Source organism: Cucumis sativus, chromosome 2, assembly GCF_000004075.3.
Source record: "Cucumis sativus cultivar 9930 chromosome 2, Cucumber_9930_V3, whole genome shotgun sequence".
NCBI classification, from domain to species: domain Eukaryota; kingdom Viridiplantae; phylum Streptophyta; class Magnoliopsida; order Cucurbitales; family Cucurbitaceae; genus Cucumis; species Cucumis sativus.
Window position 1 is genome coordinate 23,393,659 of NC_026656.2, and position 18,865 is coordinate 23,412,523.

At 30.8% G+C, this 18,865-nt stretch overlaps 2 protein-coding genes across 3 annotated transcripts; both read left to right on the forward strand.

Moving 5' to 3' along the window:
* Positions 1-674: 674 nt before the first annotated feature.
* Positions 675-8,530, forward strand: LOC101215485 (glutamate receptor 3.4). Its single transcript, XM_004151837.3, has 7 exons — positions 675-870; positions 1,698-2,075; positions 5,081-6,417; positions 6,522-6,799; positions 7,109-7,140; positions 7,241-7,650; positions 7,872-8,530. Exons 2-7 carry the CDS (start codon positions 1,766-1,768, stop codon positions 8,310-8,312), a joined length of 2,808 nt encoding a protein of 935 aa, XP_004151885.2. The 5' UTR covers positions 675-870; positions 1,698-1,765; the 3' UTR covers positions 8,313-8,530.
* A 5,847-nt stretch (positions 8,531-14,377) lies between these two features.
* Positions 14,378-18,336, forward strand: LOC101215243 (septum-promoting GTP-binding protein 1). Of its 2 annotated transcripts, XM_031880546.1 has the most exons (7): positions 14,378-14,528; positions 16,267-16,609; positions 16,698-16,818; positions 17,006-17,102; positions 17,199-17,238; positions 17,363-17,446; positions 17,780-17,944. In XM_031880546.1, the coding sequence occupies exons 2-7, from the start codon at positions 16,328-16,330 to the stop codon at positions 17,942-17,944; spliced, it is 789 nt and encodes a 262-aa protein (XP_031736406.1). In that variant the 5' UTR covers positions 14,378-14,528; positions 16,267-16,327. The 2 variants fall into 2 exon arrangements, with proteins under 2 accessions (XP_031736406.1, XP_004151884.1); XM_004151836.3 differs by lacking the exon at positions 14,378-14,528 and having other exon boundaries at positions 16,159-16,609; positions 17,780-18,336.
* The last annotated feature ends 529 nt before the right edge of the window (positions 18,337-18,865 follow it).

The window sequence follows — 18,865 nt, forward strand, 5'->3', positions numbered from 1 at the left end:
AATTTGTTTGATTTGTAATAAAATAAATAGTTTATATATATAATTTTTCTGTGGAGATTTTGATAGAAGTTCAACAACAATCATCGAGGATGTTGGTTTGAGGTGGTCAGAGATAATTGCACTAAAATGATAATCAGAGGTTGGAAGCCAAATGATGGCAATCACAAAAAACTAGTTGTTGGCAATTGACCGATAACAGTCATAGAAAACAATTGACAAAAGTTGACTAGTAATGGTTACCATAAAATAATTGACAAAAATAAGCCAACAACAGTCATAGAAAAATGACCAACCAAAGTTGATAGGTAACAACCACAAAAAACAGTAATGATTGACGATAGTTGACAAAGATGATTGTCAAATGTTATAAAATGCATGATCATTTTTCTAAAACAACTTAACTTTTAATTTAACTAATTGAAATTGTAATTGAAACACATTTCCTTTTACAAAACTAGTGCAATTAGAAATCTAGTGCAATTAGAAATGATTGTAAAAGCTATGGTAGTTTGAAAGAAAGTGAAAGTAGAAAATAATTTGAAAACAAAGAGTAAGGAGAGGGAATTGAATGAGGAGTGAAGGGCAAAAGGGGAATTAGGAAAAAGTAAAGGGCATCATTGTCATTTCATTAGAAAAGAAAACACAATAATTAAGAGGAAGGTAGCCAAAATATTGGGAGAGGTGTTCGTCTGACAATGTGTTGGATGCTGTGACTGCCTTTGAACATAAATATCTCATATGTGGGAGAGGGGAGAGGATAATAATGAAAGGAATATATAAGATTTCTTTTTCTTAAAAGAAAAAGTTCAGAAGGGAACCAATTTTGAAAAACTAATTGGAGACTTCATGGGAGATGAGCTCAACATCTTGGTAAGTGTTTTTTCTTGGAAATTTTTAGTTATTATTAAGCCTTGCATGCTATTTCATTTTATTTTTTAAAATTGAGTTTGTCGATCAAAGAGTCTGGGTTTAGAACAGAATTAATGAACTTTGATGTAAAATAATTGTTGTTAATGATCTTGAGAGTTGAGAGTGATATGGAGTTTTGCTTGGTTTTCATTGAAGGTGAAAGGCTTTTCTTTCTTTTCAATTTAGGAGTTTATTGTGGGTTTGCTTCCAAAACAAAAAAGATTTAATAAAAGGAAAGTTGAATTGAAATGGGTGGTTTTTCATTTTATTCCCTTCCATTCATAGAGAAAAAAAAAGAAAAACGAAAGAGAACTTAGAGGAAGAAGTTTGGAAGGAAGATGATGATTGGGTGGAATTAATAGACGAAAAAAAGCAATACTTAGGTCTCTTTAGTCAGCAGAGAGTCTCATCCTTTCCAACTTTTACTCAATAATGAATTAATAAGTATTCTAAAAGATGTTGACACGTGTCTACTTTTAATTGGTGCAACAGTGTTGCATCTAAGTTTTATTTAGTTTTTTATTAAGAAAAAGAAGCAGAGTGAAATAAATGAGATAGAGAGGGAGGATGGAGAGGCTAATGGGGAAGGTGAACACAGAAATAAATTTATTTATATCTTGTGTCAAAAGGAAATGGATAAATAGTAAATGATACTCAATTCATGTAATTAACGATTAGAAGTGTATGGAAAAGATAAGGAATATTGTCCTTCATTTGTTGTGAAGTTGATATTATTAATCTCATTTTGGGAATTCAATTTCTCGTTTTATTTTTTCTTTTTTCTTCAGGAGCTAGGCTTTGGATTTATGGTGTAATGAAAGGAAAATTTTGTTCAAGTGTTTAAAGCACAAGAAGAATGAAGGTGTTTTGGATTAGGAGTGGCCATTTGGTCAAAACAAGAGTTATGCTATTTGCATTGTTGTTTGGGATTTGGATGCCTTTGGGAGTCATTGGTGTCTCTAAAAACATTACCACTTCTTCAAATCCGAGGGTGTTGAATGTTGGAGTTCTCTTCACTTTCGATTCCGTAATTGGAAGGTCTGCACAGCCAGCGATTTTAGCTGCCATGGACGACATCAATGCCGATAACAACACTCTTCAAGGAACAAAGCTAAGGCTGATCCTCCATGACACGAACTGCAGCGGATTTCTTGGAACTGTGGAAGGTACATCTCAAACTTAGAAGAGAACATATATATGATTATCTTTACTACTTTGAGATTGTTAATTAAGTTACGATTATTGAATCAATTGGCTTTAGAATGATGATTATGGATTACTATTTTTTTTTATCTTGGAACTTGAGTTTGGTTTGTATGTTTGTTGATCTTCTATTTGTGGTTGCATTTCTTATTTTGGTACATTGTTTGATAGCTTAGGCATCAAGGGTAGAAATGATTCTAAATTCTCAACTGAATTTCACTCTTCAACTTTCTTACAATTTCAAGAATGCATAGTTTGAGCTAAGGTGCTTGTGATCTAATTTTCACTCTGAGACATTTGTTCATGAGGTTTGGTATATTATTGGATTTAATGCCTCTTTTTGGAATCTATTTTTTAGTGAGTGTTTAGACTGCTTATTGATAGTTTTTAGATGTGTATAGTGGAAATCGGATCTAGATTTTACTTTAATTGCTAAGATTGACATGCATAGTCCTAAACCCTAGACTAATTTCTAATTAGGGTTTCGAGGAAACTTACCTTCATAGCTCCAATTTCTTGAAAATCTTTACGCAAACTTAACCTGAGCATCTACTAGAATTGACCTACTATTCTTCGGACTTAGAACTGGGTTGTGGGACCCAATGGATGAAGGAATTGGAAGAGAAAAAGAGATGGAAGAAGAGGAATTGAGCATGAGAGAATTTCTCCTTTTTTATATATATACTAAAATGAAAAAAAAAAAGAAGAAATGGAAGCCCAATTTCTTATGGGAGCCCAAAAAACAACCAATCCACCAAAGGAATTGTATGACCCTCCTTATAAGAAATTTACATGCTAAATTACATCTGGCCATGCAACACAAACAACTCAAAATCCACTTTCTCTAGTGGACTTTTTGTCTTCGTTAAATGGAAATGTTTAGTCCACTAGAGTTAGCGGAATTATCCAACAAAATGTTGGATTTTTTCACTAACTTTTGTCAAAGGGAAAAATGTTCATTTGGACAAAAGTCAAACTTTGACTCTTTCAAACCAAAAGTCAATATTTTGACTTTTTACCATTTTATCCGTCTTGACTAATTTCGACCTCCCGAGCATAAATCAGCACTCATTTTTTCAAAATTAAAGTCATATTTAAATATATTGTCGGTTAAAGTTTGATTTTTCAAAGTCAAAAGTCAACCCTTTGACTTTTTATAACTTTGATCATTTTCATCAATTTCGAGTTTTTGAATATGAATTCACATTCACATTTTTTTATATTTAAATGCTATTTAAACATAAATCTCTATCTCTTATCTGATAGCCGCGACTATATCACACATATTTGTCTTTTTCTCTCTTCTCACCTAATTCGAATAATTCAACTCATTCTATCATACTGTTCTAAGTTTATTTCATCTGTGCTAGCAAGAGAACCTAAATGACCTATAAATCATATACTTCAATGATCCAAGATTAGTTGACTAAACTCTTTTAAACTGAGCTAATAAACATTTGTTAACTAACAAATCATTCCACTAAAGTCTTGTAGTTGCACTCCCCTCACTATAAATATATTTGTGTCTATCTTATATAACCCCATGATCAGTAAGTTAATCCTTCACAGGTTGTTCGTAACTTCGACTTGGTCAAAATATTGTTTACCCCTAACACTACATCTTGCTTCTTAAGTCTCACTGATCCACTATTGAACAATTGGTTTAATGCCCAACCTATAAATTGAATCTATCTTAGACCAATGAGAAGGTGGGGCCCCTTGTTTAAAACTTAAATACAATCCTTAAGGAAACAACCTATGTATTAACCATAAAACGGGTATGAGTGAATTTCGTCTTGCACTCTGTCCCTAGCTATCCACACAGTTTTATCTCTGAAATGGGAGGCTTATTGGGTTAGAGTTTATGAGCTGTCCTCACCTATGTTTATCTAAGGATAATCTAGTGTGAATAGAAGTTCATAGTTAGCTTAAGATTAAGATTATGTTACCTAGGTTATCAATAATTGAAATAATCAGTTTTAAATAGTAAACGGTCTTATAACATAAAAGTGACTATTTCATACTTCAATCTTATGTAAACTATTTACATAGGATGCCATCACTTTCATGTCTCTACCTAAACAATTCAAGATCACATCGTTTGTACTAATTACAAAGTGGGTTGCATCCATAGTATTCCCCATAATAAAGCTCCTAACCTTATTCATATACTGTAGACTATTTAGGTTATATACTCGAACTTAATCTATTTTTATGTCTCTACATAAAATTCAAGTTTATTCAAGATAGCCTCGAGACTTTAGTTTATTGGATTCAAGATTATAGTATTCAATTTTACTAACAAATTCTTAATAACAAATTTATTGAATAGAATATGATTTTAAATTGTAAACTACGAGTTTTATGACATAAATTTCAACATTTATGTGTCTTTTTTTCTTTTATTATTATTATTTTGTATTACTTCATTTTTCTCCATGATTGTTGTTTTTTATTTTAGAATTTAGCTAAAGAATTCAACATCGCATATAAGAAAGATGTAGTCCATTGTAAGACATGGAGTGAGAAAAATATGCTTAATTTTCAAAAACAAAAATAAAAATCGAAATGGTTACCAAACGGGACCTAAGATTGTTCCTTTTCATTTTTTTTACAAATACATTCCCATATGTTGTAAGTAGTTAAATTATGACTCCAAAATTGGAAAACAAAAACAAATTTAGAAAAAATATTTGTTAAGCTTTCAAAACTTGAACTTGACTTGTAAAAACATGGACAAAAAAAATAGATAATACAAAACAAGAGAACTTAGATATAGTAAGTAGGTGTGGTAATTATAGGCTTAATTTTTTAAAAAACTAAAGACAAAAAAACAAAATAAATAAGGGTTTTTAAGTTTTAGGCTATTGCACAATCTTATGCATAGACGATTCATCTCCCATTTATCATTTTTATCAGAGAATAGCAACAAAGAGTAACCATTGACTCCATACGTACATGTATCTAGCCTTGCAGTTGATGCAGGATGAAGTGGTTGCTGCTATTGGGCCACAATCTTCGGGCATCGCTCACGTCATTTCCCATGTTATTAATGAACTCCATATACCACTTTTATCATTTGGAGCTACTGATCCTGCTTTATCTGCACACGAATACCAATATTTCGTCCGAACCACACAGAGTGATTACTTCCAGATGAATGCAATTGCCGATATAGTAGATTATTTTGGATGGAGAGAGGTTGTTGCCATTTTTGTAGATGATGATAATGGCAGGAGTGGGATATCAGCATTGAGCGATGCCTTGGCGAAGAAGCGAGCCAAAATCTCATATAGGGCTGCTTTTCCTCCTGGATCCCCCAGTAGCGCAATAAGTGACTTGTTGGTTTCGATCAACCTGATGGAATCTCGAGTTTATATTGTACACGTCAACCCTGACACTGGTTTATCAGTATTTTCAATGGCTAAGAAACTTCAGATGTTAGGTAGTGGCTATGTTTGGATCACAACAGATTGGCTTCCTTCTTTTCTTGATTCTTTTGAAACAAATAGTCCTGATGTAATGAATCAGCTACAAGGTGTTGTTGCTCTTCGTCACCACACCCCTGATGGCAATCTGAAGAAAAACTTTATCTCCAAGTGGAAGAATCTAAAATTAAAAAAGAGTCCAAACTTCAACTCTTATGCACTTTATGCATACGACTCTGTTTGGTTAGCAGCTCGTGCTCTCGACACATTCATTAAAGAAGGTGGAAATATATCCTTTTCCAACGACCCGAAGTTAAGTGAAAATAATGGAAGCATGTTGCACTTAAAATCCCTCCGTGTGTTTAATGGCGGTGAACAACTTTTACAAACAATTAAGAGAACGAACTTCACAGGTGTAAGTGGGCGAATTCAATTTGGTGATGATAGAAATTTGATTAATCCAACTTATGATATCCTCAACATTGGGGGAACTGGTTCACGTAGAATTGGTTACTGGTCAAATTATTCTGGTCTATCAACTATTGCACCAGAAAACTTGTATACCAAGCCTCTTAATGCTTCCCCAAATAACCATCTCTATAGTGTCATATGGCCCGGTGAAATAACGACCGTTCCTCGAGGATGGGTGTTTCCACACAATGGGAAACCATTACAAATTGTAGTACCTAACCGAGTGAGTTACAAAGCTTTTGTGGCTAAAGATAACAACCCTCTAGGTGTTAAAGGATATTGTATAGATGTGTTTGAAGCTGCCATTAACTTGTTGTCTTATCCAGTTCCTCACACATATATATTATATGGAGATGGAAAGGACACTCCCGAGTATAGCGATCTCGTATATGAAGTTTCACAAAATGTGAGTACATGACTTCCATTCTATATTTCTTTATCTTTGGTGGTCCAAATGGATTGTCTCTTATGTGAATAATGTTTATCTTGATGATATTCTGCCATCTTCAGAAATATGATGCAGCTGTTGGAGATATTACTATTGTAACAAATAGGACGAAGATTGTAGACTTCACACAACCATTTATGGAGTCAGGACTTGTTGTTGTCACTGTCGTCAAAGGGGAGAAGTCTAGCCCATGGGCTTTTCTTAGGCCATTTACTATTCAAATGTGGGCTGTCACTGCTTTATTCTTTATTTTTGTTGGAGCCGTCGTCTGGATTCTTGAGCATCGGACTAATGAAGAGTTTCGTGGTCCACCGAGGCAACAACTAATTACAATATTTTGGTTAGTATGTTTGAACTCATTATAAAGACTTCAATTTGATCATGACATAGTTTTTACACTTTAGTAAATGGACTGGTATGAAAGTTTTTGCATAGGATTTAAGCATAACCTTGTTCTTCATTCATGATTAAGCAGAATTACTATGACTATGAGAATAATCTAGATGACTACTAATAATGCCCAGGAAATCAATTAGCTCCTAGATTGTCATTTAACTCTATGCGTTTTGTATGACTGAATTTTTTTTATCTTTTTTGCCACATATCGACTTTTTTACGATCATATAGTGACACTTTCTCGTGCTTGCAGGTTTAGTTTCTCGACGATGTTCTTTTCTCATAGTAAGTTTCTTCTACTCAACTACTCTTGCTTTCTCCATCGATCCTATTATAATATATACACTTAAAATTCCTGACCTTTTTTTTACTGCTCTTGGTGTAGAGGAAAACACTGTAAGCACCCTCGGAAGGTTGGTGCTGATAATATGGCTTTTTGTTGTGTTAATTATCAACTCGAGCTACACGGCTAGTTTGACGTCGATTTTAACGGTGCAACAACTAACGTCAAAGATTGAAGGGATTGATAGCTTAATCTCTAGCACAGATGCGATTGGAGTTCAGGAAGGGTCATTTGCATTGAATTATTTGATTGATGAACTGAATATAGTAGCATCTAGGATCATTAAACTAAAAAATCAGGATGAGTATGATGATGCTCTTCGGCGTGGACCAGGAAATGGTGGGGTCGCTGCCATTGTTGACGAGCTTCCTTATGTTGAACTTTTTTTGTCTGGTACCAATTGCGTATTCAAGACAGTTGGACAAGAGTTTACGAAAAGCGGATGGGGATTTGTAAGTATTAATCCTACTCTTCTCCTTGGTTTCCTTTCAATATTATTACCCACCCCTGGCATTAAAGTAACACACATGCTAGTAGCTACAACTCTCAAACAATATAATTATGTTGGAAATTGCCTTCTACTTTGGTTTTATAGTTATTCAATGTTTAGAAAATAAAGAGAAACCAATAGTTCTAATGTTTTTCTTTACTTACCTGATCAATTATGTTTTAGGCATTTCAAAGGGACTCTCCTCTTGCAGTTGATTTATCAACGGCCATTCTTCAACTCTCGGAGAATGGTGATCTTCAAAAGATCCATGACAAATGGCTCTCACGAACTGAGTGCTCCCTGGGTTTGAACCAAGCCGACTTAAACCAACTATCATTGAGTAGCTTTTGGGGATTGTTCTTAATTTGTGGCATTTCCTGCTTTATCGCTCTTTCGATATTCTTCTTTCGAGTACTATTCCAATATCGAAGATTTACCCCGGAAACTCAGTCTGAAGTCGAGCAAATTGAACCTGTTAGGACGAGACGCCTTAGTCGTACAACCAGCTTCATGCTTTTTGTAGATAAAAAAGAAGCAGAAGTTAAAGACAAGCTTAAAAGAAAATCAAATGATAACAAACAAGCTAGCCAAAGTACAGAGGGCCACTCTGATTCACCTCCATGATTTAGAGGAAACATTGATATTAACGTTTATGTTTTTTCAGCCATAATTATATATTTATTTTTACTTCTCTACTATTATTTTATGGACCCTAACCTGTTTTAGATTGCACTTGTTTTATATTTAGTTTTCCATTTCTAACAACACTATCATGTTAACACTTTTATAGAAGTATGTGCATAATAAACTACAATCCACTGGGGCTATTAGCTTATCCGTTTCTTCCTATATTTTCTATCAGGGTAGCACTTCTTGAGCTTTCAACCGATTACCTGATCACACATCTTCTTTTATATGTACTTATGTTCTTGGTAGAAGCAAAAGTATTGAAAATAGGAGGTTTCGATTAATTGTTTATATTTCTCATTAGTTTAATGTACATTAAATTTTTTTTATACGTAAGTGTTTTGAGTTCAAGAGTCGAGTAGTTTACCGATAAATTTCGTACTCGATAGGGTTTAGGGACAGAGTGGAACCCTCAAGCTTGCCCGTGTGTGCACATGGTCTTCTTCTTCCTTTTTTTTTTTTTATCCTTTTCAAACTTTCGTTGCAAACTTCCTTTTCGTTGCAGACTTCCTTTTTCATTTTTTATCTTCTTCCCTTTCTCCAACATTTTGCAGACTTCATTTTCCATCTTGGATTTCTTTTTTCTCCACTGCATCTCCAATTGTGAGTCTTCGTTTTCCGTTACATGCATTCTTGCGTTCTTTTTTTCAATTCCCTTCAGTTTCTTGGTTTCTTCACCGCATTTTGCACTCTTTTTCTTTTTGTTTTCTCGTTTTCTTGAAGTTCATCGTGAAAGGAGTGGGTTACGAGGAGAACCTGTTTTGCATTGAAATTTTCAAACTTATCTTTCTGAATGTGTTATCATTGATACAAACATATCGGCCATACTTGCATATTATCTATCCTTGATAGCCGTTCTCATCGATATAAATGTAATGCCACTGTTATCATTTTTTATACGCTTGTTATGCCCGAGTTTCTGTTTTACTTTTGCATGAATTAATTTTAAAATATCAGCCATAGCAATGGATAACACATCTCTTAGATATTGAAACCTACCCTCATAGCAATTGATAGGAAATTATTCAAATTGAAATTTATGGCTAATAGCATCAATCAGTGATCGCCACTAGCAAGTGTAATTAGTTACAATCAATTATAACTTGCCCAATTTGAAAAAACTGAAAATAAGAGTGCGAAATAATGGTGGGTTGTATGGGGAATGATCGTCATTGTGGTCAATGTTAACATATTTTCAATTGTAATGTTACATAATTACGTTAATATAACAAAAATAAAAAATCCAAAATATTTACAATCCGTATAAAAAATAAGAAAAACTTGTGACGCAAGATCAACTTTTTATAAATTTCATATATGCTCTTGTGATTTATTTATTTCTTTTTTTATTTACTAATCTTGGACAATGTCAATGCAATTAAGACCCAAGATTTAATAACTAAGTCTTTTATTTCGGCTTGGGACAATATATGTCCAAGATCGAATAAAATAAAAACAGAAAATTTTCATCTCAGACCAAGGTCGTGTATTAAAATCTATTTATTTATTTCGGCATGGTATGTCCAAGGTCGTGTATTAAAATCTACACAATCATCTATTGTACGCATGTGGTCAATTTATCGCGTGTTGACTAATGTAATTTTGGTAAACATTGTGGGTCTGTGAGCCTTTTTTATTTTCAAAATTAGTCTATGCATTGTAAATATTTTGCTTATTTGTTATATTTTTTAAAAACGTTATTTTTCGTAAGTATAACAAGACACAAAAATATTTATAGTACGGGTAACAAAATAAAAAAACTCATGATATTTTCACAAATTTTAGGTTTGCTCTTGAATATTGCCGATGAATTTTCACTTTTTTTTCTTCTTTTTTAGGATTTATTGATCTCATGTTCGTATTATTAATTTATTTATATTATAATAACTTATAGCAATTGAAAGCTAATATTGCTTGGTGTTAATATTTCAAGGTTTTTGCAATGAGGGGAATTGGTGGATTGAGTCGGGTTTTGGCAAATATTGAAATGGTTTTAGATGTGAAACTTCAAGGCAAATTAGTTTTATTTTCTTAATATTTCTCCAATGGAAGGGTATGGCTAATAACAACTAACAGTGATAATGACGAGTGATAATGACGGATAGCGCACAACTTTTTAATTTGAAAGTTATAATTTTGAAAGTTATAATTAATAGCAACTATCAATGATACTAATTAGAAAACATGAACGATTGAGCATGAGCTTTAGATGATGGTTGAGCTTTTTAGTTTCTTTACTAATTTTGTGTTATAGATACAATTATTTTATTTGCTTATTACATTTCTATTATTTTGGGTTTTTCTCTCATTCATGTAACTAACCTTAAAAAAAATGAACCTCAAACGTATATTAATGTTACAATTTATACAATTATGTAAGTTTGGAGCTCTAATTTGACTTCATTTTTAATATATATTTTTTAATTTTAAGAGTTCATATTTTTAAATTGAAAGTTTGTTGTAGACCATGAAGAAGTCAATCAACTTGTCCAAGTCTTCAAATTTTTTAGAAGATCAATTTTTAGTTTCTTCGATCAATTTGTTGAAGAAAAGACAATCAATTTGTTGAAGAAGAGATGCCCAATTTGTTAAAAAATAGGCAATATACATTTTAGAGAAGAGATGCTCAATTATTTAAGGGGTAACCGTAAGTTTAGTCATTATATTCAAATTTGTTAAGTATCTAGCAACATTTTAAAAAATTTGTAAATATAGCAAAATTTGTCAAGTATATCACCTCATTGTCTATAATAAAAATAAAGAGAAAACACCTATGTTGTATATAATTTTATGCAAATGTCTTAAAATCTCATTTATTTTCATTAATAAGATTTTGAGACTTTTAATAATGGATTTTTCCTTTACATTAATATTAAATATTAAATATTTTCATTTTTTATGATCAATTTAAATTAAATATTATCATTTATCCCAAATAAACCTATAAATTTGCTCTTTTTCTAGTAAGTCCTAATTTTTATTTTCTAGATAGATTTTTGTTTCAGTTTGTAATTTATCTATAATATATAAATGGTCAAATGAAGACAAATTTGTCCATCTACATTTTAATTAATTACATTTATATTCTTTTTCGAATTAAAAATAAATAAATGGTTTAAAATTAAATTGTTTTTAAAAAGAAAAAATCTATTCAAGCTCACTTCAGCTAATTGAATAATTAGAGTAATAATTCACCATATAGAATTTAATTTACTTTTATAGATTGAGTCTTAATTGAAATAAGAAAACGAGCAAAGAATTAGTTGAGTCCAAACCTAATATATAAATACAAAGTTATTTTAATGCTTCTCACATTATGTGTCAATTCTCAATCTTTGAAGATTGATGATTGAAGATTGCTTAAGATGAAGATGATGATTGCAATTGTTCATAATCATAAATTATTTGTTCGTTATTCATTATAGTTTCTACTTTTAAATAATTTAGTAGTTCATAATATTTTTTTGTCCATTCGAGGCACACGACTTTTTTTTTCTTAAACTTTTAGTTTATCCCGAAAGAATGAGTTGCATTATTTTGATTGAATTATTTAGTTCATTTTCAATAAGATGATCACAAAAAATTTTAGTTAATAAAATTTGAAGTTTTTGAAAGAAGGTCGTCAACAAAAATTATAATTGTTCACAAGTTTAATATGTCGCTCCAAATCAAAAATAATAATAGAGAATCACTTTCTATTTCAAATTTGATGTGTTTGAAATATTAATTAATAAAGAGAAGTTTATGAATAACGAGGAATTCTAAAAGTTAATTAATAGAAATGAAAATAAAGAGAAGAAAACCACGTATATGTAAAATTAATTTATAAATATATTTGTATGCATTGTGAACAATGAAAAAGTTTATGAATAAAAAATATATTTTGAATAAATAAATAAATGTAAACAAATAATTAGGAAAGATAATTGAGGTAAAAAAAAAGATTAAATGATTAAATATGTTGATGGAGTAAAGAAGGTATAATTGAAAAGTTGTAAGATATAATTTAAAAGGAAGCAATTGAGTTAGTTTGAATGGTTGAAGTATGTAGAAAGGAATAAGTAGGAAGGGGGAGAGAAGATTTTTTATGAATCCTAAAACTTGACCAAAAGATTTAATATAATGCATACGTGTCCAACATATATTGATAAGAGAGAGGAAAAGATTGAATTTGAATAAAAGGTGTGTGTACTAAAAAATGTTACCCACAAATAATTCACACTCATTTTTTAAGTGAGACAATAACTTTTCTTGTCCATTCCTACACCTAACAAGATTCTTTTTCTTTTCTTCGCTACGTGTCTTCCCATTCTCCACCACTTTCTCTTTTCTTTTTTTTTTATTTATCCATTTTTACACATCAATTCATACAAATCTCTTCCTATTTTGGAAATTTTATCGCAATCAAATTAGAATCATGTTTTTCTTTCTACAAAATCCACTTCAATTATTTTTTCAATTTTTTATTTAATAGATTAATGTCTCAACACAAATTTGAAAAAAAGATATATATATATATATATATATATATGTATGTGTATGATAGAAAATGATATGATGGATGGGGAGTCCCATATTGAAAATTGATGCTCCTGTTTGAAATTTTGAGCCTTCAAAATATATTTTATAAACGACTTTATTTCTCTTACAAATCAATCTAATATTAATATTTTCGCTGCACAAAAGTTTACAAAATATAATTTTTTAAGCAATCAAATTTTAGTAATGTAAATTTGATATAAATAAGAAATAGCGATTAATTTGTTTAAACTTTTTAAATATTTATTTAATAATTTGAATGTTTTTTTAAAAGATATCTATTGATAACAACATTTTATCGATATTTTCATCAACATTTTAAAACTTGTTGTGTGGTTATTCACATCATTTTCTTTAAATTTACCTTAGCCACGTATGAGTTTCAAGTGGGTTGAAATTACAATCTAAAACAAAGTAAAAGAGAAGGGCGAGAAAGGAGAAAATATTGAGAGCTTCCAATTTGATTTGTGGTAAAAGATACATACAAAATTAAATATTGAAAAAAAAAAGCAAATTATCAAACCCAAGTTAAATTTTGTAGTTTTAAGAATTCATCTCAAAATTAATAAAGATTAGTTAACAAAATAGATAAAATAACAAACAAATGGATCGATAAAATTAATGCTTCCATTTCAAAACAAAGAAGCTAAAAGCTGAAAACCAACCTCATAATGTTCATTTGATTTTTTGTTTAAAGTTTTTGAAAATGGTACATGTTTTCACATTATATTTGCAATATTTTCATCTTTATTAAAGTAAGACTTGGACTTTTACCCAAATTTTAAAAAATAATATTACAAGTTTTTAAATACGGCTTTTTTAGGTGTTTTTTTAGTAATGATTTGGTTTTCCTGTTTTTTAAAATATCCAGAAAAAGTAAATAACAAAACATGAAATAATTGAGTGGTGGAGTAGATGTTTGTAATATGATTTTCAAACACTAAGAATCAAAATTTGTTAACTAACCTAAAAATTTGTTAAATCAAAATTTGTAATATGATTTTTAATTTGGTTTTTAGTTTTTTAAAAATTAAGCAGTAACACTTCTTTCACTCTAAATCTCTTGTTGTAATATTTTGTCAACGTTTTGAAAGTTCAAGTCAAATTTTGAAAACTAAGAAAAAACTAATTAAGAATGTATAGTTGCTAAGTTGGATACAAATGATGATAATAAGAAAGTAAAAGGAAATTATAAGTTTAATTTTTAAAAAACCAAACACATAAAATAAAATAATTACGAAAAAGAGCCCCACAAATCTACTTTGTTTTTTAAATGGAAAATTGTATTGGATGGCAAAATACAAATATGCAAATATAGTAACTTTCTAAGTTTTGTTGATATTTTATATTTTAATTTTTTTATTATTTAAAAAATGTCCGTCTTGAGTTTTTAGTTTTTTCTCTTCTCCTTCATTCTCACTTTTATTTTATCTTCCTCTTTCTGGCTCTGTTACTCCTTCAATCTCCACCGTTCTTGGTTTCTACTTTTCACTACGTCTCTTCTCCTCATCTTCTTCTCCCTCCACTCCATCGTTCTTCTTCAGATATTTATTTCTTCCTATATTCTTTTTTAAAGCCTTAATACTTTTTCCTATATTTTGGTGTCCAAAATTGGTAAGGGATTTGATCATCATCTTTTTTTTTCTTTCTTCTTCTATGAATCGATCATCATATATCTGAAATTAAGGCTATGATTTTTTCTTCCTCATCTCTTTTATTTATTTTTTTTATTTGTTCCTCATTTATTTTACTAAAAGGGAATTTGCACAGCTTTGTTTTATTTATTTATGTTTGGTTCTGTTTTTTTTTACATATATAAATTTGTATTAGTTTTTTATATCAGTGATACGATGTATTTATATTATATGTATTACTTGACTAATACACTTTATACGTATTTTTCATTTTTTCCAAAATTTTTGCAGTTCATTGTAGTTATGGTTAAAAGCTTGCAGTAATTGTTTTTCATGTGGTCAATGTTGAGCCACAATGCTACATGAATTACAAAACAAATTATGTTTTGGTTGATGGAGTGATATCATTATTTGTTTCTTTTTTTTTTTTCTTTTTTTTTGTGAACTTGATACGTACCGAAATTCAAATTGAATCATGTATAGAACTTTCAGTTTTGTTGCCTATAGGTAGTAATGGTGCTCATCATGTTCTTAAAATTGTTGAAGATAAAGGTGTGACTTAGTTCTTGACATTAATTAAGGATCAATCTACCCAATATCCTTTAGTTGCTCATTTTATATATACAGTTTTGGATGTTTAATTGATCATTCAACTTCTTCTTCCATATTTGAGACTGATTTGGGAGGTGAATTAACAATTTTTAAAGATGTTGATATTAGTAGTATTAAGAATGAGTTGGTTTTTAAGAAAAAAGATTTATTTATTTGTACGTAGTAAATAAATTTTGTTGAAGTCATTTCGTTGTCAAGAATAATTTTGAGTTTAAGACATTGAGATATAATTAAAGATCTATTGAGTTGGGATGTAATAAAGGTGGTTGTCTTTGGTTGTTCAAGCATCACGTTATATGTATTAGTTTTGTATCAATTTTATATGTCAACAAGCATAACAAGTATATATAAAAAAAAACATAAAGCGTATCAACGACATATCAAATGAATGTGTGAAAATATTTATAATTTTAGAGGGTAGGTTTGTAATTTTGCATTTTTGAAACGTGGGTTGAACTTGAATTTCTAATTTCTAAAACTAACTTTGGTATATTTGACGGAACTCCTTTTTAAATTTAGTTAGATTTTTTTTTGGTAAGGTAGGAAAGAAAGATGGGAAGCATGATAAGAAGTTGATAAAAAAAACAAGTAGAACTGTGGGAAAAAGATAAAATGATTGTTTATAGTTAGGGACCAGATTTCATTTCGAAAAAGATAAAAAGAATTAAAAGGATAGTTTTAGCATTAAGTTAAAAAAGAAAAATGAGAATAATAAAGAAAAGGTAAATAGGTAAAATTGGAGAGAAAGGAAGGAAAGGATGGAAAGGATGAGGGGTTCCAGGTTTTAATGATAGAATGATTGATTATTTGAAGTCAGCAACATAAGAAAAGTCGACACGTTGATTCATCACGTGAAGTTCACTTTCCCAAACCCAATTCCATTTGGACATTTGTTTTTCATACATTTTACCGGTAAACCGTCCTTCCGTTAAATTCGTCACATTCAAACCCTACAAAACACAAATATTAATTAATTTCTATTTCATATTCTAAAAATACCCTTCCCCTCTTTTTTTCTTTTTTTTTTTTTTTCTTTTTCTTTTCTTTGTTCTTCAATGAATAATAATACCATCAACAACATCTCACCTTGCCATTTCCATGGGCAGGAGGCCCAGGACATCAATAATCCACACTCATACTCCAGGCCATCCATAGCATTTCTCAACAATGCCTCGCCCTTCTCGCAAACACCCTCTTCGTCGCTTCACCCTTACACGCCGCAACGCTCTTAAGCGTCACGCTTGTCACTTTTTCGACTCCATTTTAACGTGTTATAGCTCCAAGAAGCCTGAGACGTATGATGATGCCGCTTTGGCTTCTTCTGCGTCTGTCGTCGATCAAGAGTTTATGCCTGAGACTCTAACACCATCCTTGTGCCATAACCCAGATTTGGTGTCTTTGAAGATCAGCCTGTTGGGTGATAGCCAGATTGGGAAGACAACTTTTTTGGTAAGAAGATTTCTGTTTTGTTATGGTTGGAGTTTTTTTTTATTATCATTATTTGTTTATTTGATCAAATTCATTGTTAATTTTGAAGGTCAAATATGTTGGGAATGAAATGGATGAGGAGAAGAGTGAGCAGACAGGATTGAAGTTGATGGACAAAACATTAATGGTTAGAGGGGCAAGAATTTATTATAGCATTTGGGAAGTGGAAGGTAATTATCTAAATTCGCGTCTGTTTTAGCTCTTCATCAAGTTCACCGATGATATAACTTTGCATTAGAAGAACAAGACGTTTTATGTTTTGACTTCTTGTATAATATAATGGGTCCTTTTTTCTTTTTTAACTTTGGATCCGGTGGGTGATTTAACATAACAGTTGGATGCGGAATGTGGATGCAGGTGATACCAAATCTCAAGATTATATTTCAACAGCTTGCAAGGGCTCTGTAGCTATTCTTTATATGTTTGATCTAACAAGTAGGCGTACTTTAAACAAGTAAGGCTTGTTTTTGTTTCATTGATCTAAATAAATGACTTCAGCCTTCTCACAAATGAGAAGATTTAAATAAGGTTTTTTTCCTTTATTTTGTAGCACTTTAAGATGGTATAGACAAGCACGTAGGTGGAATCAGGTATATTTTAGGATATGTTTGAATAACGTTCTTAATTCTCAAGTTCTAAATCTTCTTTCCAAAATGGTTCATATTTTGATTTGAAGTTTCTAAAAGCAAAAAAAATAATGTTTTTCTTTTGCAGACAGCAATTCCAGTTTTGATAGGAACAAAGTTTGATGATTTCATCCAACTCCCCATTGATTTGCAATGGGCAATTGCAAGTGAGGTAAGAATTGAAATCATGGGTGCTTCTTTCTTTGATCTAAAGTTCCCAAGCTGAATAATGATTCTAAGATCTTGAAACTTCATCATTTTTTAGTTTTTAAAAAGTAAACTTATAACCAACTACAGCTTTTCACCTATAAGTTTTATCCACACGGTTGCTCTCTCATATCTAAACAAAATAGCTTCTGTTTTTTTTTTAATTTGACTAACAATTAAAAAACTAACAACTCAAAGTGTAATCGTTATCAAATAGACCTTTGTTATTCGGTTTCGAGATAACAAGAAAAAAGTTACATGATTTGAGTACGTCTCATGATTTTCCCTGTTATAACAGGCAAGAGCTTACGCCAAGGCACTGAATGCTACATTATTCTTCTCAAGTGCAACTTACAATATCAATGTCAATAAAATCTTCAAATTCATCACAGCAAAGCTCTTTGACCTGCCATGGACTATCGAGCGCAACTTGACGATTGGAGAGCCCATAATCGATTTCTAGGGTCGATTCTTCCACCCTACGTACCAAATCTGGTTCTCTAAAAACTCATAAAACTATCATGTACAAGTATAAACTGACATTTTACATTGTTCAACAACTACATCCAATGTATTGGAGAAAGGCAGAGGGTGTGTCGAACCCCGTCTCCCATAATCAAAATGCACAACAACGGTAGAAAAGCAATTAGACAGTGTGTAAATGACAAAAATACTTAGGTTTGTAGTGTCATGCGAACTAGATTAGGCTTGTCATTGCAAATGCAGCTTTGAATCCCTTGAGAAAGATTAGTTTCTAATTTCATGTATAATCTTGTGATCAACCCTCAACATCTTTCTATTAGAGATGAGAAAATTTTAAGTGTCTCTCAAACCAAACAGCAACAGTTAAATGTCCTTCTTGCTTGATGTGATCAAATAAAGTTTTATCCTACAACTTTTAGAAATTCAGTTTTCTCAATGACAAACCACCAAAGAAAAGTGGTCTCAATAATAAGAAATTATACGATAAGACCACCATAATGTAACTCACAATTGATTAGTGGTCGAAGGCATGTTGATATTTGAACCCACGTTCAACAATTATTATGAAGCAATCACATTGTAGTAATCTATTTGAATAATTTTTCTAAAACATGTGATGTACTGATTCAATTTACTCTAGCTTTTATTATCAAATATGATAATAATATAAACGAAAGACATGCATTTATATCGTAAAGGTAGCGTTTGAGATATTAACGATTCTATATCAATTTACAAACAAAATCCATTTGGAAGTTTGTTTGGTGCTTAACATTAGCATTATAATATATTATTATTATAAATATCTGTTTTTTACATATTTTTTTGTTTTGCCAATCCTACTTATCTTACATTTGTATACTTTTATATATGTATTTCTCAAAATTTAACGTTTGTGAAA